The sequence below is a fragment of the Balaenoptera musculus genome, chromosome 16, assembly GCF_009873245.2.
Source record: "Balaenoptera musculus isolate JJ_BM4_2016_0621 chromosome 16, mBalMus1.pri.v3, whole genome shotgun sequence".
Taxonomy (NCBI): domain Eukaryota; kingdom Metazoa; phylum Chordata; class Mammalia; order Artiodactyla; family Balaenopteridae; genus Balaenoptera; species Balaenoptera musculus.
Genome location: NC_045800.1, coordinates 47,921,994 through 47,936,558, shown reverse-complemented (window position 1 = coordinate 47,936,558; position 14,565 = coordinate 47,921,994). Strand labels below are relative to the sequence as shown.

General features: G+C 39.3%; 1 protein-coding gene across 5 annotated transcripts in view; it reads right to left on the bottom strand.

The window, feature by feature from the left end:
• ERCC6 (ERCC excision repair 6, chromatin remodeling factor) overlaps positions 1–14,565 on the bottom strand; it is a 70,523-nt gene that overhangs the window by 16,708 nt on the left and 39,250 nt on the right. For all 5 annotated transcript variants that reach the window (XM_036828238.1, XM_036828241.1, XM_036828240.1 and 2 more), the window contains exons 8-10: positions 11,314–11,449; positions 708–878; positions 46–222 (exon numbers count right to left, since the gene is read on the bottom strand). In XM_036828238.1, the coding sequence (XP_036684133.1) occupies positions 46–222; positions 708–878; positions 11,314–11,449 (484 nt within the window). The remainder of the gene's footprint in view (positions 1–45; positions 223–707; positions 879–11,313; positions 11,450–14,565) is intronic.

Here is a 14,565-nt window from a genome sequence, read left to right as displayed (position 1 = left end):
TTTAAATATTAAAATACCAGAAGTGTCACCTGCCTGATACATTACCTGTACTGGGGAGGCATTTGAATACCCCCCCATGGTGATGGGGACTGAGAACTGCTCCATAAACACAGGCAACGTGCCCAACTTTCCCGGGAAGATGAAATCAAAGAGTGACCACAGCTCACGGAGGTTATTCTGCATCGGTGAGCCAGACAGGATGATGCGATGAGGCGTGCGGAACTGTTCGGGGAAAGCAAGGACTTTTCTGTTAAATTCACCTTGTAGCAGATGATCACCAACCCTACCCCAAAACACTCCCACGCAATCTTATTATTTAACACAACTACGTATTATTTTAGTCTCCTCTAAAACGTAGACATTTTATGCAACTTTAATTCTTCAATTACACATAGATTAAAAAATATATATATAGGGGAGAATTTTTCTTACTGTTCAAGCTGAAGACTATGGACTAGAGTTGGATTTGGTTACATTCTAACAACTGATCCCTACAAGAGACATCAAGTAATGTGAACAATTAGAATTTTAGAAAACATGATTAAGTGCAAGAATGAAAAGTGTTCTGCATTAAGGCAAAATGTGTATTTCAAATTCCTTATGCAAACGCACAAGGAAAGACTCAATAAGTCTGTTACTAAAAGCAGAGTTTATTTTCAATTAAATATTATCCACCTGGAAACCCTCCTTGTTATAAGAGGTCACACCTGTTTGCAAGCAAGAGTGATGGCAGCATTTGGATTCCGAATTTTGTGTCCTTCGTCCAAGATCACATAGTGCCAGTCATGCCTGCTAATATCATCTTGCATCAGTCGAACGTAGGAGTAAGAAGTGATCAAAATCCCATGACAATGAGCAATATCTTGAATTAGTTTCTCCTAAAATGATGACAAAATGGTAAAGCCAGTTTTAAATAAGAAGTTAAATGAGTATGACTCTTAAAATCAACCTTTTAAGGACTTCCCTGGTGGTCCAGTGGTTAAGACTCCCCGCTTCCAATGCAAGGAGCACGGGTATAATCCCTGGTCGGGAAACTAAAATCCCACATGCCACGTGGCATGGCCAAAAAAATAAATAAATAAAATCAACCTTTCATGTGGAGAAAAGGGAACCCTCCTGCACTGCTGGTGGGAATGTAAATTGATACAGCCACTATGGAGAACAGTATGGAGGTTCCTTAAAAAACTAAAAATAGAACTACCATATGACCCAGCAATCCCACTACTGGGCATATACCCTGAGAAAACCATAATTCAAAAAGAGTCATGTACCACAATGTTCATTGCAGCTCTGTTTACGATAGCCAGGACATGGAAGTGACCTAAGTGTTCATCGACAGATGAATGGATAAAGAAGCTGTGGCACATATATACAATGGAATATTACTCAGCCATAAAAAGAAACAAAATTGAGTTATTTGTAGTGAGGTGGATGGACCAAGAGTCTGTCATACAGAGTGAAGTCAGTCAGAAAGAGAAAAACAAATACCATATGCTAACACATATATATGGAATCTAAAAAAAAATGGTTCTGAAGAACCTCGGGGCAGGACAGGGATAAACACGCAGACGTAGAGAATGGACTTGAGGACACGGGGAGTGGTAAGGGTAAGCTAGGACAAAGTGAGAGAGTGGCATGGACATATATACACTACCAAATGTAAAATAGCTAGCTAGTGGGAAGCAGCCGCATAGCACAGGGAGATCAGCTTTGTGCTTTGTGACCACCTAGAGGGGTGGGATAGGGAGGGTGGGAGGGAGACGCAAGAGGGAGGAGATATGGGGATATATGTATATGTATAGCTGATTCACTCTGTTATACAGCAGAAACTAACACACCATTGTAAAGCAATTATACTCCAATAAAGATGTTAAAAAAAAAGAAAAAGAAAAGAATGAAGTAGCCATAGATACCAGGAACAAACAGGGGATGGGCAGGGAAGAAATAGGTGAGGGAGATTAAGCGGTACAAACTTCCAGTTGCAAAATAAATGAGTCAAGGGTGAAATGTACAGTGCGGGGGAATGCAGTCAATAACTATGCAATATCTTTGTATGGCAACATATAATAATTAGACTTATCATGAAGATCATTTTGAAACCTATAGAAATATTGAATTACTATGTTGTGTAACAGGAATTAACATAGTGTTATAGGTCAATTGTACTTCAAAAACAAACTCATAGAAAAAGAGATCATAGTTGCGGTTACCAGAGGTGGAAGATGGGGGGGAGGAGGAATTGGATGAAGGCAATCAAAAGGTACAAACTTCCAGTTATAAGCTAAGTACTAGGGATGTAATGTACAACGTGATAAATATAATTAACACTCCTGTATGTTAGGTATGAAAGTTAAGAGAGTAAACTCTAGGGTTTTCATCACAAGGAAATTTTTTTCTATTCCTTTAATTTTGTATCTATATGAGGGGATGAATGTTCACTAAGCTTACTGTGATAATTATTTCATGTGTATGTATCTCAAATCATTATGCTGTACACCTCAAACTTCTACAGTGCTGTATGTCAATTATATCTCAATAAAACTGGAAGCAAAAATAAATATAATAAAATGTTTAAAAATTAAAAAAAAAAAAATCAACCTTTCAATCATGATGCAATCTAAGGCACTTTATAAATATGTACACAAACATAATACATACAACAGAATTATACATTATCAGCAGTGAAGTTTATGTTTCATTAATCTGTAAGTCGTAAACACTGACTAGTATGTCCACTACTGTGGGGGAGGAGGGCTCATAAGAAGACCAGAAAAACGTATAACATGTAAACACTTACCCAATTTTTATTTTTCCAAAACATCCTTTGTGTCAATCCTTGTTAAACTGAAAACAACACGGTAGATGGAAAACGTTTTTTTATAAAACGAAAGAAAATGAGAGAAAAGCCAAGGAGACAAGAAAGACAAATCCAGGAGCTCTAATGATGTATAACATGAATTCAAGTAGGACAGAGTACAAAGGATATAAAAGAAGTGATTTTAAAAATGATAGAAAAAACTTCTGAGGAGAGACTAGAGTGTATAGAACAAAACACCGAAACGGCCATACACCTGCGTACAAACCTGTTAGATGTCTGAATCCCAAAAACAAGGGAAAACGAGAAAATGCTGTAGCTTCTAGCCAGAACAAAACAGACTGTAAAAAGATTCCCTGCAAAGGAAAAAGACTACCTGTGTTGGATATCTTTTCTGCAACACTAAATATGTCAGAAAACGAAGGGCAAATCTTTCCATAATTCTAGGGGGAAAGCAAAGACCCTGGAATTCTGCATTGATCCAAATTAGCAGTCATGCTTGACAGAAAAAAATAACAAATTCCACCTTTAGCTCGGCAAGGACAGAAAATAAACCAGCAAGAGATGGCCTAAGAACAGCATGCTACCTCCAGCCGGTGCAGGGGTGCGGTCACTAAAAGAATGCAGCTCCTTTCCCTGGTGGGAGAAGAAAGGTGCTCAGGACCCCGCACTCTGCACAAGAGCAGGCAGCAGAGCTCCCCGCCCCATGCTCATCACAGACTGAGTGCTCACAGCAACTGTGAGAGAGGACAGAGGTCCTTACCCCCAGTTTACAGAGAGGAAAACTGTGGCTTAGAGATAGTAAATAATGTTATCAGGTCACATAGCTGGTAAAGTGGTGCTAGGATTTGAGCATAGAAAAGCAGCCAACTCCAAAGCTAATATTAACTAAATATTAGGCAACACTGCCTCTTACTTTACTATAAAAGAAAATATTTTTAAGGGAAGATTACATGTAATATACCTACCATTCTTAAATTATTAAAACAATAATTAATATTAAAACATTGTTTTAAGTACTAATGAAACTGTTATGAAATTATCTAAAATATAAAAAGGGATGTATTTTTGCATGATTATAATTCCAGTTTAATTTAACAAAACCTAGAGTGAGAACAGGGGAAATTAAGAGTGTACTAAAAATCCCACCTTATCAATGGTAGAATGGGGCACAGGTGATGAATACTGTTCAATTCTTTATCAGGACAGAAAAACAGATTGAAATACATTCATAAAAAATTTAAGCCCATTTATTGATTAATAGTTGCTACTTCAGCATAAATACCAGAAAAGTGATAGACTGTAGAACTATCAGGAAAAAAACAGATATAGGAATAGAAAATTTTCTAATAGGAAACAGAAAAAGAATTAAGAAAATATAAAAAGCAGAAAATACAATAAACAGAAAATAAGATAGCTGGTTTCAGACCTAACATTTATGTCAGGGTCTCCACGTGACAGTGGGCTGTCAGCAGTGACCCTTTCCACTAGTAAAGTACAGCCAAAACCTGGCCTTGTGTTTAAGAGATGCTACCCAAACTAGACTGGTGCTGAGAGTTAAGAGTATGGGAACTATTAAAGATATTATCCCAAGGAAATGCAAACAAAAACAGGGCAGGATCAGAAATACAAACATCAGACAACAAGAAGTGAACAGGAAAAGGAGTGCTTCTTTTGTATTTTAAGGAGACGACACACTAGAGAGAAGAGCCAGGCCTTTACCTGCCTGCCCGGAGCACTGCACCAGAACCCAAGGCACAGCCCTTAGAGCTGTGCTGGCAAAGTGGCACATCCACAGCCGGCAGGGGACACGGCCACAGCTTCTCAGAGTTCAACAGTCAGAAGAGACAGAGGAAGACTAAAGGCAACTAAAAGTTTATAGTTAGGATCCAAAGCATCTGAGTCTCTCCATCAGTGAGCTCCTTTTAATAGCTCTCAGCAGAGTCTTAACCCACACAAAGATACTCATTCCCCACACCCTACTGAGGCTGAAATCAAACCAAGCAGCCAATACAATTGGCTAAATAAAGACAGTGAGACAGTAAGATAAAAACAAAAATTAGTGAAGCTTAAGGACAAAACCTGGTAGAATTGATAAAAAAAAAAAAACTAAGTAACTCTTTGAAAAGACCAAAAAACAGACAGACCTCTGGAAAGTCAGCCCGAAGAACAGACTCAGATGGGCAGCATGAAAAACATTAAAGGAGTCACCACAGAGGCAGAGAACACAAAATGTTAGCCAATGCCACGTGCAATCCAATGCCAAAGAATCTGAACTTCGACAGAGAATCTGAACATTACCAAAATGGACCCAAGAAAAATGAGACAAACCAATCAGACCAATACGGAAGGACCTGAAAAGGATGTTATGGTTTTCCCACCAGAAGTCTACTAGACCTAAAGGGTTTTACGAGTGAAGTAGGAATCAATCCTGTTATTTAAACGGTTCCAAAATACAGAAAAAGATAGAAGGCTAGCAAAGCTCTGTTTTCAAAACTGACAGAAGCAACATACTCACACAGTGTGTGTACTCCCCAACTAGAGATTCATTACTTTATAAATAAAATCTAGCACTATATGAAGCTAACAAGGCATCACAGAAATAGAAGAATAGCTAAGTATTAGGAAAACAAATACAATAATTCATGTAATCATAGTCATACAAATTTCATAAAATTCAACATCTTAAAAAATATTATCTTAATAAACAAGGGTTAAAATATTTTTTAATTCAATAGAATATAAAAGGGTGTAACAATGGCCAAGAAAATTTTGAAAGAGGAAAAGAGGAACTTTTCTCAGGTCATAATATTGTTTTGCCATCTTCCTATTCATGATCTTCCGTGCCTACGCAATACTACATCGAGGGCCACACCTGATTTAACCATTTCCTGACTTTTTTTTTTTTTTTTTTACCTTATGATGAATGCAGCATTAAATACCTCAAGGCTCACAGCCTTACAAACACACGTATAGACTCTCCCATGCCTCACCTTACCCACTTCTCCCTGACTACACGGCTATTCCACTGCCACCGGCTCTGCCATGGTGGCTAGTGTCCAGTGTCCAGTGAAGAAAAGCAGGCTGTCCGGAGATGCACTGCTCCACCTCGAACGCATCCCACCAGTCCTGAGACTTTTAGAAGCCAGAGCTGATTTCAACAGCTCCTCCACATCTGAATTTTCCACTGAGATTCTGGGCAGGCAGCTATCCCAACTCTATCCCCATCTCTTCCTCCTCCCGGGACAGCAGTGGCTGCCAGAAGTCATGAAGCAGGTAGGGCGTGGAACGACAGCAAACTGACACACAGGAATGCCCTGTGCCCTGTGCTACTCCAGGCACAGAGCTATGTGCCCAGAGAGAAATGGGAGTAAAACAACGACAACTGTTTGGGGCCTGAAATACAGCAGAAGTGAAATTACCACTCACATTTATAAAATGTCTGCTGGATCACAGCCAAACCCTGCCCATGTGGATCTACTTGCTCATGACCCTGGAACTCCTAACTGCTAGATGCAGTGACTCCCCACAGCCATTCCACTACCCTCCAAGGAACGCCACCCTGGATTTTGGACATCACTTTACCACAGTTAAACAAACGAGATGCCATGCCTCTCAAATACATACCACCAGAGTGATGTTTAGCTTCTTTGACATGTCTAAGAATTGAAGTTTATTTGGAAAATTCTGTAACGTTAACTATAGAAATACAAAATTTCTACCATATTCAAAAAGATGTATGATGATAAGAATCAAAGATGCTTTTATAAAAAGAGTAAGAAATTTTTTTAATGTTCACGTTGAAAACATAACCTCCACTTAACAGCCACTGGGTAAAAACACATCTAAGACTATTTGTTTTTACCTGATTCAATCTCAGAATTCTATAACTGCCGAGACCGGAGTTTCAATAATGGTGAATTGTTGAATATTATGGACGTCTCTATCCAAACACTTAAGACAAATCATCTCGGGCGGTTTCAAATTAAAAGCTTGTAAAATATGTAACCTCTCCTAGTTTTTGCAATTAATAGGGTACATCTGCAATTAGCCTGCCTTACTGAATGCAGTGCTGTTGTCATTAAAAGATGTCTGTGAAAGTGCTGCTGTTATTATGGAGGCTCAGGAGACCAATCCCTCCTAGAGGGCAAACGGTGGACTGGTAGAAAACAACAGCCATAAATCACACTGTCAGGCAGCAGGCAGAGCAGAGTGGAGCACAGGCACATGAAGGCCATTCACGGTAAACACAGCTCGGCAGCTTCCCAGGCAGGATTTACTGCACCTGTAATTAATTAAAATTTCCTTCAAGCTAAATCTTTAATAAACAAGGATTTGTGCTGACAATGAAGAAAAAAGGGCTCCAGCAACATAATTTTACAATATCCCTCAAAGACCAAGCATAGCATCTATCATTTCTTGTATCAGGTGTATACACCATCTCGAAAGTTAATGGGAACTACATCACATTGTGTTGTAATTTGTGTACCTGGAGTGGGTCTAAAATATTTAGGATGCTTGAGGGACCATGTGGCCCTTTTCTACTTTTATTTGTTATGTTTTTACTTGTCTCCCTTCCAGCTTTTTAAAAAGCCAAGTCTTTTTACGCTAGTGTTTCAGAAAACGGGCCTTTTTAAAGAACATGTGATGGTAGTTGCATCAGATGGCCATGTTTTCCTGTGGTCTGTTCTTTAGTCACACCTTGCATTTCCCAAAAAGAATTTTAACATTGTATTTCACCGTATCATTTTGGGGCCAATGAATCTAGACACGAAGGAGAAAGGTCTAGACGTGAATGACTATGAATATTTTTGATAAAGTAGGTGTGAACCTTCTATCTCCAATATATTTATATTGAATCAATCAGAAATGTCAGAGCATCTTTTCTCAAGTACTGAGATGAAGGTGTCTACCATATTCTTCATTTCTAATTGTAGGAATTACCTGAGTAAACACTGTATGCTGGGGACCATACTAAGTTTATTGTGCACACATATTAACCCAACAAATCCTCAAAATATTACCAAAAATAACCCATTTTCAGGAGATCAAACTAGGCTCAGAAAAGCTAAGTGACTTGCGCCAGGTCACAAAGCTATAAGATGGCAGATCCAAGATTCCAACCCTGGTTTGGTAATTATAAAATCTATGCCTTTATGCCATTGTCACATTTCCTAATCCTATGCCTCTAAATACCATGAATGGATCAAAATGATAATCTCTTTGAATTATCAAAACTATTCCACAGAATTACTATATCCTACAAGGCAGGGAAAGGTGGGAGAGCTACAAAGTGACAACTGTTTCAGAACATAAGCAAGAAATTTCTCATTACACATCTTCCAACAAATTGAAAAAAGGGTCCTTAATAATTAAGTAAACTTTACAACACAGTGCTAAAGTTGCCACCCCCTGCTGTGAGTTATGGGATAAGAATTACAAAACTGCCTTCTTTTATTATCTTTTCATATATTTTCTTTCCCCAACAAAATGATTAGCTTTTCAAGATCAGTTAAAAACATCATATACATTTTTTGGAATCCTAATAGGATTTGGAATCCTAATCCTGCAATGTTATGTTTATAGTTATTCAACAAATAAATATTAATCAACTTACATATCAAGTTTCTCTCCATTAGAAAAAAGGGATCATAAAACATGAGAAAAGGATAATCTTAGAGTCCTAGTAAATGAGATTTCGACTGACCATTAAAGGAGATTCAGAGCCTGAAAATGTCTTTATCTGATTTGATCATTTGGTTGAAAATATTAGCCACATATTTTTTTGCAAGGTTGCTGGGTGTGCATTTGATAATTCAAAATTATGCTTTCAACCAAAGAGAATATTAACAAAGATAATATAGGATCACCTGGTGAGAGAGGTGGGAAGCTAAAAGGCAATTTAGGGAAGGAAAATGATAGATGATCTCCATTTAGAAATTGTTTGATCATTTGATAGCTCTTCTCTGAATGAAAAACTTCCAAAATTTCAAAGTTTTACATCTTACCAGCTACAACAAATCATTAGAAAAATAAAAATAATCTATTTGAATGATAAGCAGAATAATTCTGGCATTATTACTTTTTTAAGTTTTCCAAAGAGAAATTCTCTTCTCTTCCCTATTTTCTCCAGCACTGAATAACCCTATACCAGAGTGCTGCTACTATCAATACATTTAGACAGGACAGCTGGTGGGCACAGAAAGTCCCCCCATGGAAAAAAGAAATTTCAGCCTGTAAGGATGGAAAGGAAGTTAGACATTACATGCTGGCTTAAAGGAGAGACCAGCACTGATAGAATATTTGAAATGTGATTAAGAAATGTAAACTCTATTGCAATCTAACACACACCTATAAGCCAACAGGTGTGCATGGAGTGGTAAAAAAGATCTGTACACACAAATACAAAAGGAAGGAGCAAAGGGATCAAATGCCACTCAGTCTTTTAATCCAGAAGTCAGAGTTCTGATCTTGGAAGTGTTATAACAAGGCCTGTGCAGAGGAACTAACACGTTTTCAATATGTCGTCATCACAAATAATAAACTGATATTAATATTAATAATAAACTGATTGTGTCTCTAAGTGAAGAGTATGGTTTGAAAGATGCGAAAGAACATCTTTTTGATCTTTTGCATAACAGCTTACATCTTTAGAGATCTGAGATACTTTATAATGAAAAAGGAACCGTCCAAAGAGTTAAGAGTCAGAGTAAAAACACAAGTCTACTGCTTTTCCTCAAAAGTTAAGTAAGAAACTTCAAGTTAAAGTTCTTGGTAAACCATTAAGTACTAAAAAAATTATGAACAATCATATATATGCATGTGTCTGTGCATAACCAGACACCTCAGAAGGTGCAAATCACTGTAAACAAAAGTGAAATAATTGTTTGCCCTCTAAGCAAGTTAAGGAAGCAAATCTCACCAACAGAGACACTGACCAATGTCAATTCTATTTTCATTCATGAGTCAATGTATTTCATTTACATGAAGGTTGTTCTTCAGGCTATAATAACAGAAGAAACTCAAATGAGCCATGATATGGTAAAGGTGTAAAAGAAAAAGCACAAAAGAAAATAAAAGGATAAGAAGGAACATGTGAAAAATTTGCCTTTTGAAGACATTCATCAACTAATGAATCCTAGTACAAGACTTTGCAATACAAAATATTAAGAAATGTCAATAGACAATGGAAGTGAAAAAAGGAATCAAAAATGTTTTACAAGAATGATGACAGGATAGTTACAACAATTTAGTCTGACTAGAAAAACAATCTAAGCTGTTATTTTCATGCTGCTGAAAAAAAAAATCACTGTTTTTTTTTTGTTTTGATTGCAGCGTTTATCCCACTTCATTAATTATTTCAACTCATTTGTTTTCTATTTATCATTTAAAATTCAGGGCAAAGTATGCTGTTTTTAACAATAGCTAGTAAAAGCAAGATTCCATCTCACCAAAGTTGAGCCACCAAATTATAGATACTCCTGATTCAATTTTATCAAAAGTTCTGCTTACTCATGACCATGAACAAAATGGGAATTTGGAGGAAAGGGGGTACTGGCAGAATTATAAAGACACTGGAGTTTAGTGGCTCACACGTATTTAACTGAGCGAGGCAAACATTCAACAGCTCTCTCAGCTGGCACTGCTTTCATGGGGGCACAGAGACCTCACTCAAGACCTGTGAAACTCAGAATAGAAAGAACTCATAACAAACTGCCACTTCTTGTCTACAGAGTAAAACCTGCAAACCCACAGTGAAAATGTGTAATTATTATCTATTGTCTATAGGGCCCTTGGGATACAAAAATGATGAAGACATAGTCTCCACCCTGCAGAGCTTACAGTCTAGATGGTAGACAGACATGAGAATTAAAAAAGCATAATACAACCTATCTATGCTACCCAGAGGAGAACAGATGATAAACCTCCTTTTTGATAATGTGGGTAAAACTACAAGTAAGTGAGAAAATGCAACTTTCAAAGAACAGTGATTAGACTTAAATGGTAATCAACGATTCAGAGAACAAAAAACAACTAAACTGAAAGGCAACAGTACAAATTACAAAATGGCAGGCTGTTCTTTTGCTCATTTAAAACACATTTTAAAAGCATGTTAACAAATTCATTTATCAATTAAGAGTTATTTCATCACATTTTGTACCTACTTTCCTAAAACCGTTTAAAGCCACTAATGCCCCAAATCCAGCCAGTTAACTGCTGCATAAGCCCCCTGATTTCTGGTCCCACTCAGGGTATCAGGCTTGTGTTTCACTGGACAAGAACATGTCACCACCACGAACTGTTAGAATGATAAAGCCTGCATTCATAATTGTTTTAAAAATACAGAGCTCTAAATTAAATCAATAACAGTAAGTTTAAATGCAAGAAAGAAACACAGGAACATACACTTAATAAATAAATGGATCAAAGCAAAAACAATTATGTAAAATAGAGGGCTTTAAAACAAGCAAAAAGATTCTGAAATACTGTAATGTTACCTTTTTGTGGGTAAAGGACCCAGTTTCGTGCAGAACTGCCACTCTGAATGGAGGCCACCACGTGTGAAATTCCTTCACCCACTGATGCATCACTGTCGTCGGACAGACAATTATAGTCGGACCCAACCCCTCGAACCTGCACCCAAAATGTCCAAGAAGAAAAGACAACCATGAAGGACAGCATATGGATGATCAACTGCCAAAAAAACAAAAAAGAACAAACAAAAACTTAACAGCTCAAAAAAGAAAATCCTAGCTTTGGAAATTTACTGATATTTTCTTTAAAGAAAAAGCTATTGAGGATGAAACCCACCAAGTGAAATCCCTACAATCCCATTCATCAGTTAGTGAGTGCAGGTATTAAGAGGAAACACCAGCTACTATACATCAAAAGATAATGTCTATAGTAAAGTAAAAAAAAAAAAAAAAAAATCAAACAAAAATTACCTAACAAAAATACTTTTCTCTCTTCTTCCAGATTAGTGAAGGCATTATACAGTATATCTTAACCTAAGTGAACATAAGAGTTTCTTCAATTGGTGTGAAGCTTTATAGTCTACCAAGAGTTTTCACCCACAAGATTTCAACCAATCTCACAGCCTCGAGAAGCAAGCAGGACAGAAATCCTGCAGTGTTCAGGGCCGCTGAAGGCTGGTGTGCCCGAGGCCCCATGGTTACCAGGAGATGGAGCAACGCCTCAAGTCGGTCTTCTGACTGCTGCAGCCTGCTCTTCCACTACATGGTGCTGCTCTCTTCTCCACGTGATAAAAAACAAGTGGGTGAGCATCCCAGTGACCGTTTCTCCCGGAAAGCCCAGGCCAACGGAAGGCAAGCTGCTCAGTCCTTGTGTAGAGCAGCTGAGCACTACGCAGCAAGAGCTTTAACAAGAGTCGCATGTTGACCAAGCGATCCCAAGACAAACATTTGTGTACCGCGATACATACTGTAGCATTATTTATACTGTGGAAAACGTGGGCGCTGCCTGAACGTCTGTAAGTAAGAGAAGGGCTGAATAAACCATCTTTACTACAGCACAGGCTGGTGGTTAGGAGCACTGCCTGGGTCTGAATCCCAGCTCTGCACACACTAACGGAACCTCAGCTTTTCATCTTAAAATAAGAATAATAACAGTAGTGATCATACCATTTATATGAAGATGAAACCAACATCTATAAAGTGCTTAGAACAGAATACAGTAAATACTATTAGGGTTTGTTAAATAAGATGGAATATAATATAACCATTAAAATCGTCTTTGAAGAATATTTAAAATCTGGAAGATGCCCGTAAGTCTTTTAAAAAACCAAATTACTTATGGAATCACCCCAATTCACTTACATATAGGGAGCCAGTAAACTGGTCATGGCCCCCTCTCTCAACATCCACACCTCCCCGCTCTCCTTCCGAACAGAACCACAGTTTTGTGCAGGTATCCCCTCTTCCTTCCCAGACATGTACTCGATGGGACTCTGACCACTGTCTGGCTAGGGCGAAGAGGGGACAAGCCAGAATCATAGTTTGTCTGCGGCCTGTCAGCACACAGTGTTCCCCTGGCGACAATCACCAGTCCACTGAGGGGCGTGGGAAGACTGGCTTGCTCATGGTTAAGGAAGGACTTACACTCTAGGTCCGGGAGAGTTTCCTCTCCTGGTCTCTCCTGTTGCATGTGAACAAGGAAATACAGTGCAAGGAGATCTTATGACCACAAGAAGAATTGGCATCAGGAGAACCCGGGCCCCTGATGACATCATTGGGCTGCTTCTGATCATGCTGTGTCTACAACCTACCCCCTCTGTAGGGATGTGAACATTTAACCCAATTTGAGGCCAGGATTTTTTTACCTGAAGTCAAAAAATCCTGATCCACTGTACACCGTAGGCACCTGACTGAATCAGTACCATCCAGCCTTCCTTCCCTCCTGTTACCACGGAACAGGTGTCCCTTTTCTGGTCTGAGCCCATACCCCCGCTACATCAATGCTCCTACTACTGGAGCTGCTTCATCCTCAGTCCTGCTAAGGAGATGGGTATCAATGAAATGAAAACTAAGCAAAAGTCAAACTAACTATGGGAATAGTCTTCAACACTAGACTCACACTCAGCTCATGCCACCAGAGGCAACTGGGAGCCAAGACTGACAGAGGACACTGGAGCCCCACATGGCCTACCTCTCACTCATCCTGGAGCAGAGTCACTGGCACCTTTTAAACTGTCTTTCTCCGCCCCCTACCTTTTTCTGCCCAACGAGGATACTGAATATCTGAAGCTAGATCCACTGCACACACTTTCCCCATGCTATCTCATTAACTCCCAGTTTCAATTACTGTCTCTGCACTGATGATGCACATCTAGGTCTCCAGCCCCAATCTCCTTCCTGAACTCCAAAGTACCATATGCCTGGATGTCCAACTGCCGGCTGATCTCTCCACTCAGATGTCCCCACGGCACCACACGTCATCCTCTCTCCACCTGGCCCTCCTACCATGCTTCCTAATCCAATGGAAAGAACCGTCACCCATTCTCCAGGTACCCCAATTGGAAATCCGGGCCTCTGTCCCTCTCCTGTTCTCCACCGTATCCAGCCTGTACTGAGTTCATGTCACATCTACCTCCTAAATCCCTCTCAAAGTTACCCTGTCTCTCCATCTACACTGTTAACACTCCACTTCTGGCCACTATCATCTCTTACCTGGGTTACTGCACTTTCTAGGACGATCATTTCAAGAAAGCAAACTCTAAACACCTCATCCCTTTGCTTAAGAGCCTTTTCATGTTTGTCCCCTGCTCTCGAACCAGTCCAAACACCTCACCCTAGCATATGAGAGCCGGAGGATCTGACCTCGGCCCACCTCTTCAGCCTCTCCTCTCTCAGGGCCCCTACCCCGACACTGGCCTGGTGGTTCAGCACTCCCCCACCAGCACCGTCTTCAGTTCCTACAAAGTGCATACTCCTCTGACCTCTTAGCCTTCACCTTGTCCCTTCTTGCCCTCTTCTCCTAGCCACCTGTCCATCAGCCCGCAGCTTCTTCCCTTCCCGTCCCTTTCTCTCCAGGTAGGTCAAGGACCCTTCCTTGGTGCATCCACACTAGTTAGGATCCCACATTAACCCTGTCATAACGCATATCACCCTTATTGTAATTGTTTGCTAGATCCTTCCTAAGGTCCTTCAGGGTACAGGGACAGCCTCTTCTTCAAATGATCTCAATGTCTAGACCACAGGAGGTAATGAACAAATAATGGCTTTATTAAATGA